Source organism: Rhea pennata, chromosome 28 (assembly GCF_028389875.1).
Source record: "Rhea pennata isolate bPtePen1 chromosome 28, bPtePen1.pri, whole genome shotgun sequence".
Taxonomy (NCBI): domain Eukaryota; kingdom Metazoa; phylum Chordata; class Aves; order Rheiformes; family Rheidae; genus Rhea; species Rhea pennata.
In genome coordinates, this window is record NC_084690.1 from 980,452 (window position 1) to 1,003,612 (window position 23,161).

Sequence of the window (23,161 nt, forward strand, 5' to 3'; positions counted from 1 at the left end):
GCTCTTCAGTGATAAATTTTAAGTCTGAAGAACAGATCCATTACAGGATTTACTGTTAGGTGCTTTTTTCTTTAACAAAGGTGCAGTTACAAAAGCTTTGGAATCAGAATAAGCCTCCAAAGGAGCACTTAAAACTAGTGAATGTGTTTTCAACTTTAACACAGAAATAAAAGGAAGTCTTTCACACAGGGAAACCAAGTATTGCTTTCAAAAAAAACAAAAGATAATGATCTCGCCCTCCCTTTTTGGAGGGCCTAGGTTAGGCTTTCACTACATGCATAAACATACCTTCTTTTCTACCCCTTCCCCTCCCTGACATCCATCCAGAGAGACATGCCAGAATGGGATCTGGCAAGACTACATGAGACACTCATTTCCTCTAGCAAATGAGCCATTTAGTTAAGTTTCCCATAAGTGCATTCAGGCTTTTATCTCATTTTTGTGATCTATTTTACTGTTTAAAAAAAAATAAAAGACATAAAAAGAGGATTCTTAAGTTTCTTTGCCAATTGAAGAACAAGCTTAACTACTTACAGGGAACATTTTGAAAAGTTGCAGCCTGTACGCTGTCCATCCTTTCTTGGATTTGTAAATTGGTAAGGGAAATTTGACATTTCTGGCATACTGAGAAAACAACAATACTAGGAAAATAGTCCTGAGAAAAAAGGAGGAGGGTGGGAGAAGAGAGACATATCATTAGCATTAGTAAGTTAAAAATCTTTCCCAGTACAAACTTGATAACCCTCTAGGCTCTTCAAACCCAGAGTATAAATAGAAATTTTAAGATTTAGCATAAGACGAAGCATTAGGAGAGAATATATTTTAATTAAGCTGTTATTCCATGAAACCCAAAGCCACGTAATTTGTATTCTAAAGTACTGCAACACAGTCAGCAGCAAACAGGTAAACAAAACCAGGAAACTAAGACAGACGGAAAGATTTTCAGAGATAAAGCCATTGGGAAAGAGGTACACCGCACTCTTCCATTTGACTCAAACTCTTAACTACTTGTGTCCAGGTCTGCACTGCATACGAAGCAGGGAACAGCCAAAATGGGGACTTTTTTTTTTTGTTTGCTTGCTTTGGGGTGGAAGGGAACACCAGGAAGAACAAACGTGGAGGTAAATGGGACGCAACAGCTAAAACACGTTAGTCACTACACTTCCGTGCGTCTCGCTCTTATCTTCAGCGACATCCGTGTCTTTGCGACAGCCGTTCCAGCTCCCATAAATCAAAATCAGCCTAAAAAGACTATATAAAGAGTCAAGGTGTTTGAAAGAGCAAAATCTTTCCTGAAAGTCAAGATTATGTTTTAACACTGACTTAAAAAAAAAAAAAGAGAACGGATTTTAAGCTTCTCTCCCTCTTCCATTCAAGATCACTTTCAGTCTGTACAGAACAAAACAGAGCTTTATTCTCCCTCGAAGGCCAGGAACAGAGAGCCCCGCACAAGAAGGGTGTCATTTATAGCCTTCACCCCTGACTAAAGTCGAATGATAAAGGCATCTTTTCCTTGCAGTCAGGAAACATTCTGGCATCTCTTCAAAACTCCATTATCGAAAGATGGACTCCAGTTCCTAAAAGCAGCTATCCTGCATGTTAGCTCCGAGGACAGACAGTTAGCATGATTTTTACTTAGAACAGGGCTGTAAATCATGTCAAGGAGGACACATACATTATAAAGATGCTCTCCGTGGCTTGGCAGAGGCTAAAGCAGGAGAGCGAGGCAGAACAAAGTTTAAACTGGCTCGCTAAAACCATTTGCGTTTTGCCTCTCGGTTTGCTTGTCCACAGAGCAGGTGGTTGGCTACAGAGCGCATGGTCGGGGGGCTTACTGCCACGCTGTAAATTATCATGAAATCTTTGAATGCCCAAAGAAATAGGTTTTTTTTTGCCAGACGTACAGGCAAAGCCAGATTTCAGGGATATATCGTGTTTTTATAGCTCACAATGTGACCTGCTTTATGATTAAATTATTTCAGCCTGGTGCCTTTAGACACAAGAGGTCAGAAAATGGTTTGGGAAACTGAAAATCTTGTCAAATAACATCGGCAGCTAATAGAGGATAATAGCTCTTATACAGGTATTATTCTGCTGTGTGAGACAGCAACGCAATTACTTTTATCTCATCAGAAGAGTCAAGACAATTTCAAGTGCCACATCTTGTAAGATCAAGTCCGAGCGGATCGAGACGGCTACAGGGACATTTTCAACAATCTCGTGCACATTTTTGCATGGCAGAAGCCAGAGCGCAATTACTGACTGGGTAATATTTAAACCCTGTTCCTAAATTGATTTATTTTTTCCATTTGCAAACTGTCAACTTGAATTACAGGTTTCCATGTCCAATTCACCAAAGGTCTACTTGCTTAATTTGACATTAGTCCCAACTTGCATAGAATTTGTTTTACAGCAAAATAAAATGTTCCTTTGGGTCAGTTGCTTAACATAATAGAATTACAAAACTATTCACGATGCTAACATCTGAGATAAAAGAGAATTAAACAGCCCTTTTAATCATAAGCTGCACTTACAGAATACTTTACATGTTCAAAGTACTGTACAAACAGATTAGTCAGATGAGAACCTGATCTCATCAAGTCACTCCTTCTACTTCCAGAGCAGGTACAAAGTTATTTGTTATATATTGAACATTTCAACTGCTTCAGTCAATTTTAGTCTCTCTAAAACATGGTTTCCAACCTCACTTGGCTGAATTTTCATACCATCTCATAGGAAGCTTTTGAACTCCCTTCATTTCATTTTTCTCTGTTACTACCTTTCATTTTGCTATTCTCAATTCTTACGTTTCCCTGGCATTTAAACCTATAGAAATATGCAGATCATGCCCTGAAGCTCACTCTAAAAGCCTTTTTGTCTACTAAAAGGAAATGTCTACTTATACATCAGCAATTAAAAAAATTATCTCAGAACTGGGGCAGGGGAGAGGGTAGGAAGCTGGCATCCTGGAACTATCAACATAACCTTCATCCCTGTTAAACCTTAGCGGAACTTGATTTAAAAATTAAACAGTCTTATTGCACCTGTGAAATTCTGGCCACTCTGCATCACTTCAAGTCTAGAAATGATCCAAGGAATAAAAGCAAGAATGTTTTAGAGGAACTATAGAGCTTATAATTTAAAAAGCTATGAAAGCAGAGAGAAACAATCACTCAATCACTGGCGTAATTTAGTAGGGTAAAATCTGAAGTCAGAGAATACCTGTAGGCTGAAACAACATGCAGCAATAATGAGAATCAATATGAGAGTGAATGACATATAGATAGTAAACCTGGCACAAAGTGCAGAAACTAACAGACAGCTCTTTGCAAAAGCACTATGAAGAATAATAAACACAAAAAACAGCTTCTTGTCTTTGCTCATGGTCCACAGACACAGCACCAGAAAATATTCTGATCCATCATGCCAAATGCAGTACTACAGGAATCCCTTGGATGGCAAGCTGACTTGGCAGGGAGAAACAAGAGCACTGAATACCTTTTAATCATACCTTTACCTGAATACCTTTACCATTAACCTTTTCTTTCTTGCGGAGCATGATAACACCGCCCCCCAGCTCACTTCAGACTTCTACTTGGAAGAACATGAAGTTATTTAGCCCCAGCAGCTGCAAGCTAAATCGCCCAAACAAAATCAAACTAAAACGTGGGAGAAAACGTATGACAATTAAACAATCTGCAAGTGTGACTGCTAAGTAGGAACTTCCATGTACTGTAGTGCTACCGCTTGTAGTCAAGAAAACTTGGCTTCTTCATTTGCACTCCAGAGTTCCTGCATGATGATTTACCAACTGGGACCCACTGGCCTAGGTCAAGAGCGCCCAGGAGTACTTACAACATAGCGATACCCCAGTGTTTGCCTGCTCTTTCCCCAGCTGCCTGGAAACCGGACAGGCCGATGAGAGCAACAGTTGGCGTGATAGTCAGAGGTCCGATGTATCGCAGCAGGGCACCGGGAAGGCCGAGCAGACCGATCACCACTTCTATCAAGGAGGACATGATAATAGCACCTTGGATCTGAACACACAAGAATGGGAAAGAGACAGTTCAGTCAAACCTCGAAGCAAAACCAAAACACTTCTTTTTCTGCTCTGGCTTATAAACTGCAGTTAAAAGAATTCAGTGATACAGAAGAACTCAGCAATTTTTTTGCCATAAAACAGCTCATTAGGTTTAAGTGGCTTATTGCTTAAGCATAACACTTATGGTTTTCTCCACAAAACTATTACACAACAGACCAGTGGGCCAGTCTGGTAGTTGTGTGGATAGCACATCACACTGTCAGACAGGAGACCTGGGTTCCAGGCTAACCTTTAAGCTCTCAGATCGAACCGGCAAGGGTTGGTGGCGCCACGGAGGTGATGCTCCTAGCTCCTAGGGGCAGAGTGTATGCTGCATTGTTCACAAGTGCTCCTTAGAAGCTGGTATAGAGCAGCGTTGTGGTCTCAGGAGACTGTCAGCCCTCTTGGCTGCAGGGCTCTTGGCAGGATGTAGCTATGGTTTGAACATGGGGAAGAGAGAGGGGTTGTTTTTAATTAAGAAAAAGTTTGCAGCCCAAAGCAACGGGATGGGAGATAAATTCCATGACACACGCCTTAATTTGGACTACCCTATCTACCGCTCTAGTGTGATGCCTGGGCACAACCCTTGTCCTGGGCTCTGCAAAGCATGACGAAGTTCATACTGAAATGCTCAAAGTGGAGAAGAGTTTGATGTAGCTCATCAAGTCTCTTGGGAGAATCAAGGTCTTATCAGAATTGTTTCCAACTCAAAGACACCTAGACACAGAGAGATTTCTAACTGTGTGTTATCTTCCACGGGACAGCCTACTGAACAGTGACAGCAGGCAGGTGATCTGACGGCAGCTGATGTGTTGCTTAACTACTACTGCTGAGCACAAAATCGCAAAGCGTTACAAGAAGAGTATTAGTCCCACTCGTGTATTTTACTGTGCATCTTTTTGAATGTGGCAACTAACTCATTGTATTTGCTTTTCAGCAGTGAACAGGTTGAAAAGATGAAGACTTCCGTGAAATGATCAGAGGGATATATTCAAATTAAATCGTAGTGAAAGAAGACATTATCAACTTAAAGGCGAGAACACGTAGATGGTTATGTGAGAAACTTAACTGAAACTGGACAGATGAGCAGCTAAAGACTATTCCTACATTACCTCTCGTATTCTGGGATACCAGATGTGCTCAGTGTGAAGCAGCTCTGTTGTTCCATTTGTAACTGTTATATCTTACAAAAAGAAAAAGACAAAACAGGTTTTTACTCCTCAACCACTTTGCAACCATAGGGTCAAATTTCTCACAAACCAAGTTTCTGCTTAAGCTGTATCCTGGCCAATGAGCCTTGATTTACACAGAAACAATCTCAAGTCCTACAGATCAAGCAATAACCTCTCCCAAATAACATGTTTACATTTCCTAAGAGCTAACCACTAACTTTACCCACTGTACCAGAGTGGAGGGGGGAAAAAAAAAATCCTAACTTCCAGAAATGAAGGTCAGTTAGGAATTCTTTTCCCACTCCAATAAATGGGTGAATGGAGAATTGCTCAGTTGCACATTAGGACTCAAGCACTTAAATGTTTGTTGTTTGCCAATTTAGGTCACTCATTGCATAATGGATTGACTTGTGGTTACAACCCCACCTGACACTGTATGGAGGTTAAAAGGTTCACGAACAAGATGCTGTAAAGATTCTTTCTAACACGCTGAAGTAGTGAAAAATTACTTTGCAATCAAAGGTTATCAGACAGCATCTTGTTGGAACAAGGCATTTACTAGGGTACTGACACATTTTGGAGTGCTAAATGTCCACACCTCTAAGAACTACAGCGCAACATAGTAGACCTTGAAACCTTGGGCACTGAAACGCATATGCCATTTCCCAGCAACTAAATCTGATCTTCCTAAGGGGAAAAAGCGAATATTTAGAACTAAGTTTTCCATAAAAAACATCAGGAAAATTAATTGGATGGTCATGTGACTCAAGAGAGCTCTTTAAGTACATAAATAATATAAATTCAATGCAAATACAATCATAAGAAAAAAATGACTGCTCAGGAGCACTTCAATTCAAAGCAAGTAGCCTTTTTCTTTATAATGCTATTTTGCACTGCCCACAACCTTATTACTAAATAACCACATCCCATCGAAAAGCAGTCTGCTAGAATGGTTCCCACTTCAGTCTAACCTAAAATTAAAAGTCAGCCTACCTGATTAGTTTTACTTTACATTTTTTTCTTAGTATGTGATTGTAAATAAAATTCAAAACCTTTCAAGATGAAATTAGCAAAGGAAAAAAAATAGAAACTTAAAATTAACAACCAAAGATTTCTAAAATCTGCTCTTCAGAGACTGTAAGGTAGGAACAAACGAGTAAAAATACTGATGTTGAGGTGATGCTGAATGTTGGGAAGAACCAGTCCAATGGAGTTCTTTGAAGTTCAGTACTGTTACTCTGCGTGATTAACAACAACAGAAAAATCCAGCAATGGCCTAGAACAATTTCTAAACCATTGCTGGATTTCTTTTGTTGACATTTATTAAAAACAAATAAAAAACCCCCAAAGCAAATTACCATCAGACATTAATCCTTACATCCACAGGGTTTTCCCACAGTGCCTATCGTTTCCTTAAGGCTCTCTTACACACAGACGTGAAGGAACAAAAACTAGAATTCCACAAGAGCATTTTTAGGAGTCTTTCTCCACAGCAAAGAGGCGCAAAGCTGAAGCACTGCAAAAGGAGTTATATTTTTTGTATTTTCTGCTCATTGCTTTCAGTTTCTGTATCAAAATGGTACAGTTGCACTGTACAAGATCCAGGTCATTTGTCATGTAAAACTGGGCAAGCATAAATTACAATTACCTGTATTATTACATTTCCACTTCTCTAAGGAGAGGATCGCTCTAGCAGGTGCTAAGAACGCAAAAGCACTCGCTTGAAACAAGGGTAACCTGGTGGAAAAGGAAAGAAGAGATGTTGGTATTTTTTGGTGTAACAGTATTGTGTCCGGATACCAACAGTACTTACACAGTTATCCATCCTCAGAACTAACCTTTATCAGGTGGTTACTAACAACGTGGAATATGAGGATTTCTTATGGGAAAAGAAATCCACGTTGAAGTAATAAGACTCACAGATCAAAGGCCCTAACAGGAGACACTACATGCATGAAGTTATCAACACAATGCCTGTAAGAGCTAATTACCAGGCACTGACATGTGGGTACCAGACATCGATCCAACAAGTTTTCGGCCCAGCAGCAAAGCAGGGCACGAAGACGAACGTTTTGACGCAATTAACAGCCAGGCTGCTGAATACGCAGCGTTTACAGTCCTGCCACATTAAAAGCCCCGTGAGAAAGGTAAGCAGTCAGCATGCTCAATACTTGCCAGCTGCATGACTTGAAGTATAGTCATTTTAAGATTCATCTTTAAGCATATGTGTAAGTAACTATTACGTTACTAAGTGCTGATTAGATGTTCCAGGTTGCTATCAACAATAAATATGAAAGCTGAAAGAATTTCAAGATGACATTCTTAGCATTGGTGTTCACACCTCCCAAAAAGTTTTCTAAAAACTAAAGAGCATCTGCCTATATGAACTACATATTTACCAAAAGAGCTGCAGCTTGCATAACGTTACAAATAATCAGATGTTACTTAATCTAGAGGAGATGCACTTTGAACTACTCTGTAGATACTGTCATTAACGGATGGTAACATGATTCTCTTTAATAACCAGCCTCAAACCATAGCATGTGGACCATTTAATTGCTCATGCGACTCTAGTTACTTCACCAAGTTTATGGCTGTTTTACAGCCACAATGAAGTGCCTTAATGCCAGCACAATCACAGTAAAGGAAAAAAACAAACCGTAGCAGATTCAGATAAGGAGGAAGAGAAAGTCTATGGGGAAAAAAAATCCTTAACGTGCTTAATGCAAAGAAGATCAAAACAGAAGCATGTTACTAACAGTGGTCATAAAAAAAGTCACATGCAGGAAGTTGAAACAGCTGAATTAACAACTGGAAAAGGAGTTGGGGCCATGAGCAATCTAACAAGCAGACCCACATACTACAAGTTTTCAAAACTATGTCCAAATTTCAAACTTAAGAAAATATACATGCAAGTCAAGTATGCTCAGATGGCTTGTAATTCCTTTAAGTTTATTCTAGAAAAAAAAAAAAAAAAAGAGAGAGAGAGAAAAGCAAGCTCTATCTTTGGTGAAGAACCGTGGCAACTATAAGTGAATGATTCACCTAATTTTCCAAGGTTTATTAGGCAAACTGAGCAAGCTGGTGCTCATGGCAAAATATGCAATACCTGTAACAAGCTGTTACTCCTCTATCCCACCTACACTGTCCTCCGTCCCTCTCTAATGATTTTGTAAATGTACATTGCAACAACATTCTCCAGCAATGAAGTCAGTTGTACTGAGACTTAACTCCAGGCGCAAATTTTGTATTGCATAAAAAACCCTTTTAAAATCTTGCACAATCTTAGTTTAGGGGTACAAGGCACACAAATTGCCATGGGCGTTCAAACTCAGAACCTTGCCTTTAGAAACAATATATCCGTATACAACGAATATTAAAGACCTAAGACGGAACATACATGATGAATCGGCTTCTCCGTGTGTGATCCAAAAGCCACTAAACTCCTCCTGTATAACACACAACTTTTTGATGAGAAAACTTATCTAAGTTACTTTTTTGTCTTCCAGGGTTTAAAACATAAAATTGTAAAGTCTTAAGGGGAGCAAATACCTAAGGAACCAGAAATTGCCAGTCCCTGCAGTATTTTGAACCAGCATTTAGGTTAAATGTTCAGAAAACATTCCTAGGAGCAAAAAAATTGTGTTGCTTGTCTAAATGAACGGCTATTCAGATTCTCAAGTAAAATACCAATAATCTGATTTACATCTGATTTTCTTATCTTGGGTATCGCTTCAACAACTGTCCCTAAAGCTACATCTAGAAAACCTCACTGCACAGTCCCTTTGCCAGCCTATTCACATTTTCACCATTTGGTCTAACGGCACATTATTAATGGGGAGCATTTGTGTGCCTTTAATTTTTTTTAGAAGCAAAGTTACTTTTACTGGACCTTATTCATCTTTGTAGACCTAGACAATCCATTTGGATAAAATCCCACACAATAACATCTCCTTATGTCTTGCTTAGCTATTTGCTCAGCCTTCATAGGATAAAGTTAACCTGAAGTATTTATACCAAAAGGGCCAGTAGGGTCAACATGAAGTGTTCTTCTGCCTTCCCCCCTTTTTTTAAACTGTAAGAAAAAACAGAACTCTCTCATTTGTTAACTTATTTATTAACCAAAATGAGCCAACTATGATCAGTATCTTCCCAGCTGCAGTTTGAAACTCATTTCAAGAAATAGCTTTCCCATTGCAAAGCCAGCCATTTGTGGTACGAAGTGTCATCTCATATTTGGGATAGCATTTGAATTTCACGTCCAGATTACTAAATTGTTTAATTTTGGTATCAGTCCATGTGAAGACAGAGCTCCTTGTACAGTTAAAGCCATCTGGGAGCGTCTTAATTATCTTAACGTTTCACCCAGATGTAGCAGCACTTACAGAATGAAGTGATGGGCACATCAACAAACCTAAAACATCTAGGTATATTAAAGCTCCACTTGAATAGCCTCAGTCATACAAATTACCACGAATCTTTGCCAAATCTTCTGGATTATTACATAATCTAATAAATAGCTCGAATTCCTAAAATTAGTATGGGCATCAAATCGACCACAGTGCCTCCTCGTTATTGAGCCAATTCCATCTTTAAGGTCCTTTAAACCATGGAATTTGACCTTTTGAAACCATAGTGGCTTTATTTGTTGAAATACTTTTCAGTTGACAGGCTTGCCAATAAATACTTTAAAGTCTCACTTACAGAACATAGCTGCTATATCCCAGTCCCACCCTTACATAAAACCAGAATCACATGTTAAAGTTACAAAACGTTCAACCATTGAAAGTCCCTCCTTAAATACAAATTCACTGATTTTAAGGCCCAAACACAAATACTTCTACAGTTTACGAACACATCCTTCTCAGTGCAAGTGGAAGCCACTGAAAAGGGGGAAAAGAAAAAAAAACAAGAAGGAGAGAGAGGAAGGAGAGAGGATCACACAGGAGGGACGGAGCATTTCCAACTGATGGGATCACACCTGCTTTGTCAAGAACCCCAGTTTACTCTATAGCAAGTAACAAGGACAAAGGTGCCCAAGATTAATTAGAAAAAGGGGAGAAACCCCCCAAAAACACAAACTTGAGTTCTATAGACAGACACAGGTCTCAGGAAGGGTAAAAAGCAAGCTTTTCATAATAAAGTTGAGGCAGAAGAAGAAAACTAGTGGCAAAGGAAAACCAATTTTCCCTGTGACTTAATATCCAGCCACAATGCCACACATCTCCAAAGCCTGAAGAATTTAAACCTCAATAAATCCAGCAAGGAGACACTCAAACTGGAATGACAACAATAAAAGATGCAATCTTCCAGTTCCTTCAATAATCTCTCAATTCCCTACATAAAACAAAACCAGAAGATTTAAGAAGAGAGAGAAAAAAGGAACCACTCCAACTAAAGGGAACGCAATCGGGTGCAACATATCAAAAGGCACAACTGTTTCACTGCTCCACTGCCTCCCTCTCCAATGAGGTACTTAAATTTATTACAGCTAAGGCAAGCTAGTATATGAAGCAAAAAGAGCAAATTGGGCAGAAAAGATGATTATTAACTGCTGCTGATCCCAACTAAAAGCAAATACAGTGTGTGAGAGGAACTCTTCTTTCCCAACAGTTTTAGTTATCATACTTTCCCACCACAGTGAACTTTCCATTCAAAACAGCACAGCAGGTTTATATATTTAGCAAAGCTTAAAAAAAAAAAAAAAAAATATTTTTTTTCAAACCCCCCAAAATCCAAGAAAGTTTGTTAGCAATGTGCATCTATTCAAAGCAAAATAGTAACCAAAGATTCTATCAGAAAATCTGAAGTACTGGGAAAATTCGGGGATGAAAAGTTGATCTTTCACAACTGTAATGATACATCATAGGCTTTGCCTTCCTCACCCTGTTGAGATAACCTTTCCTCATGCAGAGATTCTGTTTCTTAGATAAATCTTTAGAACTGTGGGAGGCGTTGGTCCATTTTGTAGCGGAATGCAAGATGTCAGCTCACATCATTCCCGAATTAAAGTAAACGACACAGGAGTCGTTCAAGTAGTTACATGAGGCCATGCTAATACCCTATGCACTTTTCTTCTGGTATTATTTATCTTTCACAATTTATTCAAGAAGATGCAAAAATAAACTCTGCAGGTTCTATCTACTCCTGGTTGTCACAGAGAAGAGTCAACAAAAGTTTAAGTAAACATTACATTAAACATTTCTCTGCAGTGTTTACTGTAGAAGTGTCATTTAAAAAGTTTTTTTTAAAAAAAAGTTTTAACTTCACATTAATAAAGCTTACAATACACTCTTTTTTTAAACCAGCACCAGTTTATTACAAATATTACTACCACCTAAAATCATGTCTGGCATCCTTCTGGGAGACCAGAACAAAGGGTAAGACTATACTAACCTATACGTTTTCTTCCCAGCTCACTGAAGGATCCTTACCTGCAACTTGCAGTAGCTAACAAGTAACAAGTAATTTGCTTGTACTGGCAACGAAACACTCAGAGACCCTAACCTCGGAGAATAAAATTCACCTGCATCCTTTCTCACTGTGCATGCGTGCAAGCTTTTTTTCTTTGAGGGAGAAGAAATTCAAGGGTCTCGAATCAACTTCGGAAAGCTAAGTAGGTTGCTTTCACTCAAAGCCAAATATGTTTGAAGACATTAGAGCTGAAGCACATTAGCTTTGACTACCCTTATCTTGTGGCATGACTCCAAAGACCCTACCATTTTAATTCAGCAAATGCTTTACTAAAATAAAACAAGCACATAATTTGCTTTGGGACAAATCCCCAAAACTTAAATTTCTGGAAAAAAAAAAAAAAAAAAAAAAAAAACAGTATCCTACAAAAAACTAATGGAAATATCCAAAATAGAAAAAAAAATCACATGCCTTTTTAAAGAGACTTTCTCCCTAGAAACACTTTACCTTCCCTACCCTCAGAGTTTTCTCTTTCCTCTCCTTCCTCCCCACTCCCGAGCTGTACTTTCTTTCCCCTGAAATGCCTTCTCTTATTTCAGACCCACCTTTTTGGGGGAGAAGCTTTCCAAAGGCTTTCATTAATTGTCCTGGACTTGAACTGCTATCTTGTATTTCATATTTATCCTTCGGAAACAGACTAATTACATCTTGGATCTCATACTACATCCTGGAAATTCCAACATAGGCAGAGCCTTGTCATCATCACCTCCACCCCTAGCAACAAGTTCCACATCTCACCTGCACCCAAAAGTTGTTTGTAACAGCGTAGTGATGCCCACACAGAAGAAAATGGTCCCAATCAACTGGCTGGTAGCCCACTGGTCAAATCCAACACACATGGCATCAGCTAGCAAAAAGGGCACTGCTATAGTCCCACTGAAACACGTTAAGTAATGCTGCGAACAGAAAAACAGTTTGTTAATACTTTAGCCAACATTTTAAAAGCCTGTTTTATGACTACCTTTTCTTTTACTTTCTGTTCTTTTTTTCTTTCACTTTTAAATTATCCACCCTATCTCTCATTTCCTGGTTCTAAATATTTCTTCTGGTATTTTACTGCCCATGTTTAGCTACAACTAGCCTGCTGCTAACGGTCTCTGTTTATGGATGATAAACTAGGTTATTTACATAGCTACATGGCCACTGCTCTCAATGAGGGAGTATCTAGGTAACTGTGCTGAAAGCAGCTTCCAACTTAGAAAAGCAGATAAATAACTCCATTTTCAACCATGTGAAAGACCATTAGCTTACGAATGAACTTAGGGCACATTTAAACTAGGCTACAAGTAAGTGCCCAAGTACCAGAAACTACCTGCTCATTAATTCTTTTTCTGTCCAACTATAATAAGTAAACAAACAAACAGCAGCCACCATATTCAACAATCCAAGTAAAATCATAATCCCTATAGAACCATTTGTCCTTGAGGAAAGGCAGGAACAAAAAGGATGCTTTGCAATGTATTTGTTTGTGGATCTCAACATACTTTATAGATATTAACAAATTCTCAGCATTCCTGTGGGATAGATTTTTATTAGCATTCAAGAAAGGAGATGGAGAGAGCTGTTCCACATCACATCAAATGAGTGGCTGAGCTAGCCATCGGATGCAGCTCCCTACTACAGTCCTACTCACTGCAGAAAGCACATTTTGCTCCAGAAAGGGCACAGGACTTGCCTGCCCCACTTATCAGCACGCTTACTGGTGAAGACTCCACGATAGTGCTATCAGGCTTGCAGAATTGACACAGCTACAGCTTTAATATTCAAGGTGTCAGCACTAAACCATTCGCTCTTTCCATCTTTTAGTTCCAGAGGTGGCACATGTCATCTTCTGAAGCTTAACACTTAGTTAAATAAATGGCTAAATAGGTGGTTAAATAAGTGAATGAATGCTAAGCAGCAGCTTTAAAGACTAAATATTATTACTGCGAATCTCACAAACGCATATGCCAGTGAGCAATAATATAGGTCATCATCAAAACAGTAATTTCACCATGTGACCAACTTCAAAAGAAACTGTCTTATCGCTTTCTTCAAACATTTCAGAGCATGGGAAGAATAAAAATCACATACACAAAAGCAAAATGAACTTAAAAAAAATTACTGCAAAAATGTAACAACTACTTTGAAACATACCTGTAACCCCAAAAATATGCAGAGATACCAAGGAGGAACATCTTCAATAGTGTAAATCATGTCAGTTCTCTGTGCATCTAAACTGCCACTGCTGTCCAGCGTCTCTGCCAGAGAGCTCTGTCAAATTGGGGAGAAAGGACACAAAACAACTTCAAATTAATACTGTGTAAGAATAAGCCGAGTTTGAACTGTCGGCAGCTCCTCCTAAGTACTCGAAGACTGGTGTATTACTCTCAAGCAACGTCAATATGTTTTATCTTCAGAAGCCTTTTACCTCCAAGGCAACGAGCTTATCTCCCAACTGTAGCTCCTGAATTTGCGCCAAACAGATTCATTTGTATAAACCATTCCCTACTTATTTATACTAACACAACAATTGTTCGTTTACAATATAACCAATCTGTCAGCCAAATGGTGTCATAAAAATGCAAAAAAAAAAAAAAAAAAAAAAAAAAAAAAAAAGATTTGGAACTAAGCAGAAGAGTCAACAGTGACTATGTCAAAGTAAAACGGCCGCTCTTGTGTAAGAGCCCTAAATCACAGGCAAGGAAGTTCCTCATTATGACAGCTGCTTCCCAGCTTAATTCTTTCTCAATTTCAGTCTTGGTTAACCATTTTTAGCCACAACTTATTATTTTTGCTTCTATCCTGTGCTGAAGCACACAGGAAGACCCTAATCATTATAACTGAATACATCCACAGCCAGTTTATAAAAGTCAAGCAAACTTCCTCCAAACCTACAGGAAATTTAAGACAGACCACATTCTGGCCTTCTTTAGAGTCAAGTGGAATTGGTTTGTTTTACCTCTCCTCTTTTCAAAGGCCTGAGAACAAAACACATTGCTCTAAAGACCTAATGCCAACAATAAAAGCAGGAGGAAGTATCAGATTTTATCATTTCAGCTTAAGCACCAAAAAAAATCCCCTTATGTAACTACTTTTCTGACCTAATCCACACCAGTACTAAACTCACGTGAAGCAGCCCTACACAAAGGCCGGGAATTTTGCCAGGTTTAAGATTTTGCCTTAAGTAGTCTTTATTTCTTCAAAATCACAACACATTCAGATTACTCCCGGATAATCTCCGTTTAGTTTACCATCTACAAGGTTACGGAAACCAACCGACCCATGGTATTTCCCTTTCACTTCCAGCTTCTGTTGAGAAAACAAATGCAATCAAGCATGTATGCTAATTTAAACTCAAGAAGTGTAAATTTATCTCACAGAGCTATGGAGAAAATATAGCCACACTCACTTCAGAAGCCCTTTTTAAACATTTCAGAAACCCCTTTCAAACACCGAGCATCTTGCTCACCAGGATTAATTTAAATAAGGTACAGTTCCAAAAGAGTTCAAAAGAGAAATTACTCACTGTACAACTCGTACGGACGATTAGCAGCACCAATATCGCATTCATTGATTTGAAAAGATAAAAACAAAAAACCCCACAATCTCCACTCCCACTGGCATGATTTTTTTTTTTTAAAGTAACTTGAGTTTTAGAGCTTCACCTCATAGAGCAGGGAAGAGTGTTTAGCAGCAGTAAATCCGTACACTTATTGTCCCTAACTGGAATTTACTGGAATTAGGATAAAACACGCACAGCCTCATGTCCATGCACGTGTACACAACTGCAACACTGGGCACAGGGTGGCTGACCCAGGAAGACAGACAGGAGGAGGGAGATGCGAGAGCTGATGCAGTTATGGAGAAACAGCAGGACATTTACAGTCACTAGAGGCTTTCTCTAGGGACCTGTTCAGGAAAATAAAGATTCACTCAGAGAAGCTACTGTGATACGTTCTGTTATTATAAAACAGCTTTGTTTAGCTTCCCTCAGAGACTATATGTATATATATAAAAAATATATATTATTTCTGTATATGTGTGTTTACATATATATATATATACACACACAAATATATATATAATTACATACACAAAACTGCCCTCTGTTCCATTTCAGCGCAATACACGCACTAGCTGAGAACTCTGCTCACCAGTGACACGGTTTTGTTAATTCAACATTGACTATAAAGTCACTGCACACTTTCAGAAAGGCAGAGGTCATAAAGGAAGAATTAGAACGGTTACAACATCTCCCTGGGACGCAGAAATAGAGAAGTTTCAGCTGCTGCAGTTCCCTTACGAATCACGCCAGCGGTGGCTTGCTGAAGCCACCCAACTCGCAGCAGGTTAAGCAGAACAAACCATGGATAGCTCCCCACTGGACTGCAGCGCGAGAAGAAAAAACACCTACCGCAGCACGCCGGGCAGCCCCTAATAATCCTTCTAAGCACTGACAGAATGAGATTTTCCTAGTTTATGATGTTTCAGTGCCTATCTAAACAGGGATATAGCCTTCTCTTAGCCTTGAGATAAAAAAAAAGGGCAACCTGCTGCTACTGGGACAAAGACTCATCCAACAAGTTTCAGCTTTTCAAATTTGTGACTGCAGACAAATATAGGCATAAAGGTAAAGAATCACAAAGTCAGTGGGCACAGCACTTAGGAAAAAGTCACTAGTCCATGGCATGTAGGAAGCTCTCTGGATATGGATCAAGAACTGCTAAATACTGTAAGCTTTCCCTTCTGAAACAGAAGTTTCCAGGTCTTCTAACAAAAGAATTTCAAACTATAAAGCACAAGTGATACAGCAAAGTCTTTCTTACACAGTGCCTGGATCGCAGCAGCTGTTGCAAGCTTTGTTAAGTAGTTGACTAATGAGATTAGCACTGCTTGGGCCAATTTTACAGTTGCTACCTAGAACTCAATGTAGCGATGATACGGATCCCCTTCGTATTTTAATCACAGGCAGCTGCAGGTATGCTCTTCACCTCTTTCCAAACTAATGAAACACACAGTCGAGGTCAGCAGAAACACAGCTCTACTTCTTGTAACAGCAAAGCTGTAGGATAAAAAACATGCAGGATAGTCCTCCTCCTTTCCAAAAGCCAGACTGATTCCAATGTGGCAGAAGCAGCTTCCAACGTTATCAAACCTATAGCAGATAAGAGCTAAAGGGAGCTGACAAAAAAGAGCCCAAGACTGAGCAGCAAAGAGTTGAGGAACTAGAGGTGACGCCTGCCTACTCGGCTGGTAAGTCACGAGGTAGTCACTGGCCCTTCTACGTCTCAAACTTGTGTCTACTAGTTCAACGCTCTGCCTAGGCACTGGTGCTTGCCAAGTATGCCATAGTAATATGTGCTGGGAGCTGCCGAAAATGAACTGCACCCTTCTGAAAGAGATCTTCTTTACAGACTAATTCGCTTCCTAACTGGTCACGAGTGGGACAACACAAAGGGGAAAAGCAGCACAGCATAGATATACAGGGGAAAAAAAAAGACAAAACAGAGATAAAGGTAGAGCAAAAATGATAGCAAACAAAAATGGAGGAAGCAAATGTCGATAACAGTGGGAGATGAAGGTTCCCTTATAAAACAGGAGTGGAAAGGACCGAGAGAAAACTGATGAACTGTGGGGAATCAGTAAGAGGCCTTTAGAGAAACTAACTGGAATGTGTCATCAGCCCTTTATTTGATTAAGCAATAAGCAGTGCATTACTGTTTATTTTGTAGAGATGCATCACTATGGCTATTTCTCATGCAGGCAAATAGTTTATTGTTTGAGCTAACAAATATTGCGAGAGAACGTAAGCAAGAGGCATCCTCCAACAACTAAGTATGTTTCGGTTCTCTTTGTTACAGACTTTTATTCAAAGTCTAATGCTTGCTATTCTGGTGAACAGTATCTTAAGAGGAATGAAAGCCAAGAATTATCAGCCTTCATGCACACATTGTTATTTTAAGTGGGAAAAAAAACAAAAAAGAGGTTTGGCCAGATTAACAGAAAAACTAGCCTCAAATACTATCTTAATACACAAGACTACTAATTTCTAAAGCCTCTCCTTTCACTGTTCATTCATTTTAAGACGCAGCAAAGGTTTAACTCAAGCAGATTCAGTTGATTAAAAGCTCACTGTCTCTTTAAGTCAAGTTATCATCCATCACCCACAGCTCCCATCACAAAGAGTTAGCAGAAAGGAGAAAAACATACGTTCGGAAAAAAAACAGAGAACGAAGACATGCTTTAATGTCTAGAGATCGCTAATCTAAGTTTCACAATTTCATCCCAACAATTTTTGCTCAAGGCTTTTATCAGATTGTCTCTTTCTATGCTAGTCTGAGCATGACCCAGAATCATCCATCATACACACCAGCAGGTCAACTTTTGCCAAAATCCATCCATTAAAATATTACCAGTATCAAAATGAGCTACAATTTAAATCTGAAAATTCAGGAGTGAATTTTGAAGTCTCTGCATTTGAAAACCTTAACCACGTGCTTTGATATCATCCTGGCCAGAGTGCAGCTCAAATGCAACAAGAAAACCCCACTCCTAGTTTCAAGTAAGAGCATCATTTCATTTGTTTAATTGGTGCATTTGAAAAACTGTTGAACTGAGGCAATTTTGAGACAGTTCATTAACCTCACAGCTAATCAGTAATAAACACTGCAAAAAACAAAGTGTATTTCAGATGTATTGTAATCTGCTCCTTATTCTAAATAAAAGGTCAGATTCACACCTCCTATTTGCAAGATAATTCAACCAGGCTGAAGAATGATGGAATACTGAGGGGAAAAAAAAAAAAAAAAAAAAAAAAAAAAGCTTACAAGTCAAAACCAAATTGGTCTCATTTTAGACCTCAACGCGGTCTTTCTGAACAGCTAGGACACAAACTTTAGTATCCTATGAAGAAAATGTTCACAGGTTTTTATTAACCACCTGAACTTCACTCACAAAGCTGTCAGAAAACAAGCAGCAGCCCCCTACTTGGAAAAAGGATTAGAAAATTAAGTACATTATGTGAGAGCTTGGAAGAGACTGCTTGCACCAGGAAAGACTCATCTTCAGAAGGTGCTCAACACCACCAGTATATTTGCCTAAAAACGAGTTAACAGCGAAAGTACAGAAGAACTGTGTTAAGCAAATAATGTAAAAGGCCAGTTGAAATGAAGAAATACCAAAAATTGCATATGATGAATTCAGATGACAGGTCAAAGTGCATAAACAGCTCCTAATGTTTGCTGAGTCAGAATTACAAGTTCTGTAATCACGTGTGTGGCCAGAGGAGTCGCAAAGGCAGAACTGGCCAAATTCTGATTTGAAAACCTCAAGCCAGCAAGTTTGATTCGAGAAAGTAAATCATAGAGTCCAGTAAGACCAATGTGAACAAACACTAATACTGAAAAAGCAAGTATGAATTCTCATATGGAAGGGAGCTACTACATACCTTTTCTGCTATGCCATTTTCTGTAGTGTATATTGCCATCAACTCTGTGTCTTCTGTATCCTGATCACCACTGGACGTTGCTCCACCATTTATCACGACCTTAAAACAAACAAAAATCCCACACAAAATAGTAAAATAAACTATTTTCTGCAACCACATCTGATGTCAAGTACAAGGTGGGAGGGGGAACATCCGCCTTTTACATTTCAGAAAGTTTTTGTATTTTGTTAGAGAAGATAACAAACAAGGCAAGCAATCATATCAGAACAACCACCTAGGAATGCCACAAAAAAGAAAGAGATCACAAACACCTCCCTCAAGACTAGACGGTGTCTATTGGGGTTGGGGAGAACGAGCAGCAGATTGATCGGAAGAGTTCTTAAGAGGCAGGTATTTACAAGGCAAGATATAACTGAAAATCTAAACAAGTAGTACAAGATAAGGGTTTTTGGGGTTTGTTTGTTTTTGCTTTTGCCTACTACTCTTCGTGCTGTCGACTGACTGAAGGCACTCTTCTCTTGGGGCCGACGCTTTCTTAAGTCTATTCTTCTAACCATAAACTGCCTAGAGACACGCATGTTCAGCACCACTTTAGAACACATATTTGACATAACCATAGACAACGTAACTGGCCACAGGTTTTCACGCAGTTTTAGCTGACTTGTAGAAGTGACTTCCAATCCTTTTGGCAACTCAAATCTGAACGTTTGTCTAGGCAACCAGGAACCTAAGAAATATGTTATTCTTGCTATTTTAGTCCTAGGAACCAAAGGATCACAATCACTTCTGTAAAACTAGATAAACAAGCAAAACAAAAGAAATTCACACATACACGTGTATATATACACACGTATCTTAAAGACATTAGCAAGTGACAGAAGAGAAGGTATTATAAAACCTGATTTATATCAATTTATATTAGGCCTGAGTAGGTGTTTCTTGAATATGTTACTTACAGGCAGAGTGAAAAAAGTGGGATGTTTAGATTCATCCTCATATTTGCCTTCTGTTGAGCCTCCCGTCTCCACCGCTTTCGAAGTGGTATTCTTACCAATCCCCATCGTTTCCAGAATGTCAAGGACTTGCATGCAGTACCCCCACGGATGCCTCTTGAGATGACAAGCCAGGTACTAGCGGGATTAATTCCTCCTTAAACCGAAGCACCTCCAGGAATCAGAAAAGTGCCGAGAAATCCAGCTGGTACATCAGTTTTGTTTTCTTTTCTTTTTTCTTTTCTTCTCTTTTTTTTTTTTTTTTTAAGTAGCGTTAGCACCAACGGCACCTATAATCAAAGAGATGAAGTAAGTTTTTCATTACCAAAGAGGTATGTACAAAACACACAGGCCCCGCAAACTCTGTTCCCCCTCACGCTCAACACTCACCTACTTTTATCTTTCCTTTTTATGATTTTTTAATTAAGGGATTATCATTTAAAGATAAAGCTGAGGGTATTTTAAATTCTTTCAGGATTGGAATACTGCAATTATTCTCTTGTTCTTCTCCCATGGTTTTCAATTATTACTACTGTACCAGAACTTCAGTTTTGGGTTCAATTTCACTGTAATTCCCCAAAGAGCTATTTGGAAACAAAACAATCCTTCAACTATGCAGGGATGTTAAACAGTCTGCAATTGTACACCCCTTACAAATAATACTTACACTTCATCAGGGAATTAGAATTTGTAGACCTATTTATGAGTTTGCCTCTGAGTAACAAAACCTCTCCTTTCAACCTAACCTTTTTCAAATAAAAACTTTCCAAGAAGCTTACACTAGATTGACAGCGAAGCATGCCCCACGTTCAAAGACCTTTTTCAAACAGACAGAAGCCCTTTCTGTTTGTACACTCTCAACCAAAATTATTCCATTTTCTTGAATGACTTGAAAAGTTATCTGCTTGATGATGCAGAAACAACTGCTTCAGGATAAAACTCAGTCTGCCTTTTAATTAGTACCACTACTATTTTGGCACAGGAAGAGGAAAGATCATACAGCATACTGGTTCTCTTTTGTTTCTCCAGATGGGTCACTGCAGTACAGTTTTCCTATATTTGCTCCTTAAAATAGACAGGCCAGGCCACAGCCATTCACATTTTTGCCATTTCCCAGACTGAGCAGCATGAATCAACAGACTCGAGCACACACTTCCCACAGGACAGCATCACAAATTCTGCAGCAAGCTCAGCTCTGCAGCCTCTGGTTACTGAGGTCCCATACAGCTTCAGGGAAGTGCAGTTCTAGACAGCTGAGGATGAAACAAGGTGAGCTACAGATAAAAGTACAAGACAGACCTGAAAAATGTTCTTTTCAAAATCACGGAGTGACGTTCTTGGCAAAAATGGGCTCATATTTAAGCAGCAACACTCTCGGTACACTGGTGTGGCTTCAAAAGCAAGTTAATGACATTTTCAACCAAATTGCTGGAGGTTGAAATGCAGGTAATAGATATTCAAAAAACTCAGTATGTAAATATTAGAAAATCAAAGTAGTTTAAGGAAAGGAAGGAAAAAGAAAAAGAAAAAAAAAAAAAAAAAAAAAAGGACACACTCTTCCCAAATACTGAAATACTGTTCAGGAAAATGCCAGTAGCTCAAATGTCTCCTGTAATTGCAAAAATAATTACATTTGACAAAATCCCTTCTGCTAGGTAATTTAGGACTGCTTGGAAAACTAGAGTACTAATATTTTAGAACCTCTAAATAGCTGTTAATTACCCATTTTCTAGAAAATTCTGGTTACCTGAGGTGAAAGAGATATTAATCTTTCAAAGTCACTTAACTTTCCAAGAGAGAAAATATACATACATAAGAAATACTAGATGGGCACTGAAATGCCCCTTGAAGCATTCCTAATTAAAGCAAAATGGAATGCAAAGTAGTACCTTCAAATAAAGATTTAATTAAGATCTGCTTTTTAAAGTCAATATTAAGATAGAAACATTAATTGTTTCTTGCTTGAACTTGAGACTAAAGGAGAGGACTAGTTCAAGTACTTACTATTATAAATACATTTCTGAAAAAAAAAACTATTCTTACAATAACCACATACTTCCACTTATAAAATACAGATTTCCAGGCATGGACAGCAACTTTAAATTAGTTCATCTACTTCTGAGTTTGCACACCAGGTAATGGAGGGTGCCTCCTCAAAGCTATATAGCAACCTTAGACCACAACTTGCCTGTGCCCATCTGAGATATGACACGAACAGGTCAGAGAGGGGAGGAAGAGATGCTAGCTAAAAGTTTGGCTGTGGGGGGAGTCTCTTTTTGAGGGGTTTTGTCTGGTTTTAGTGTAGAGACATGAAGGTTTTTTTTTCCCCCCAAGCACCAAAAAAACTAAAACAAAGTTGGGGAGGGGGTGTTTTTACGTAGACTTTTCTTGGGTCTTCAAGAACAGTGATGGAGACAGGTTCTGGTAGCTTTATCATCTCAGATTTAGAAAGAATAAAAGGGAAAAGTCTGAATCTCACATCCCAAACAAATGCAGCCATGCCAGTGTAAGAGTTGCACCAGCAGGAAATCTGTCGTTTTGGAGATCTAGCTTAAGGTATTCTGGCAAGATAATCTTCTTAGTTAGCATTAACTAGCATCTCTACTGATGTCCAGGAAAGAAGAACATATAATCTTATTTTACTTTGCACTGCAAAACATTAAGACTGCTGCCTTGTCAAGTAAGATGCTGTAATTCCCTGCAAATTGTCCTGTGAAGTACATCGCAACAGCACATAAATAAAGTGCAACTTGCATTAAATCTTTACAGCAGAAGCACAAAATCTAGAACAAAATTGTTTTCATCTCCAAGATGAAGGTTCCCAAATGATAGCATCCAAATTAACAGGCAAAAATAGTCTGATCTGCTATGGTGCAGGGGTGCACACATACACACACTTACACATACATGTGTCAGGAGTGGGGTCCGAGGTAGACAAGGAGAACAAGATTTTCAAACCATACTTTCAGTTACCTCTACTCAGCAATGAAACTTGCACTTACTTAATGGGACA

At 38.9% G+C, this 23,161-nt stretch overlaps 1 protein-coding gene across 4 annotated transcripts in view; it reads right to left on the bottom strand.

Moving 5' to 3' along the window:
* SLC23A2 (solute carrier family 23 member 2) overlaps nt 1-23,161 on the bottom strand; it is a 52,442-nt gene that overhangs the window by 8,202 nt on the left and 21,079 nt on the right. For 3 of the 4 annotated variants that reach the window (XM_062596746.1, XM_062596745.1, XM_062596747.1), the window contains 8 exons: nt 20,113-20,438; nt 19,157-19,255; nt 13,864-13,980; nt 12,466-12,623; nt 6,902-6,990; nt 5,194-5,264; nt 3,856-4,037; nt 535-655 (listed from right to left, as the gene is read on the bottom strand). In XM_062596746.1, the coding sequence (XP_062452730.1) occupies nt 535-655; nt 3,856-4,037; nt 5,194-5,264; nt 6,902-6,990; nt 12,466-12,623; nt 13,864-13,980; nt 19,157-19,255; nt 20,113-20,244 (969 nt within the window). In that variant the 5' untranslated portion in view covers nt 20,245-20,438. Of the gene's footprint in view, nt 1-534; nt 656-3,855; nt 4,038-5,193; nt 5,265-6,901; nt 6,991-12,465; nt 12,624-13,863; nt 13,981-19,156; nt 19,256-20,112; nt 20,439-21,155; nt 21,389-23,161 lie in introns of those variants that run through there. The other variant, XM_062596748.1, reaches the window with a different exon arrangement.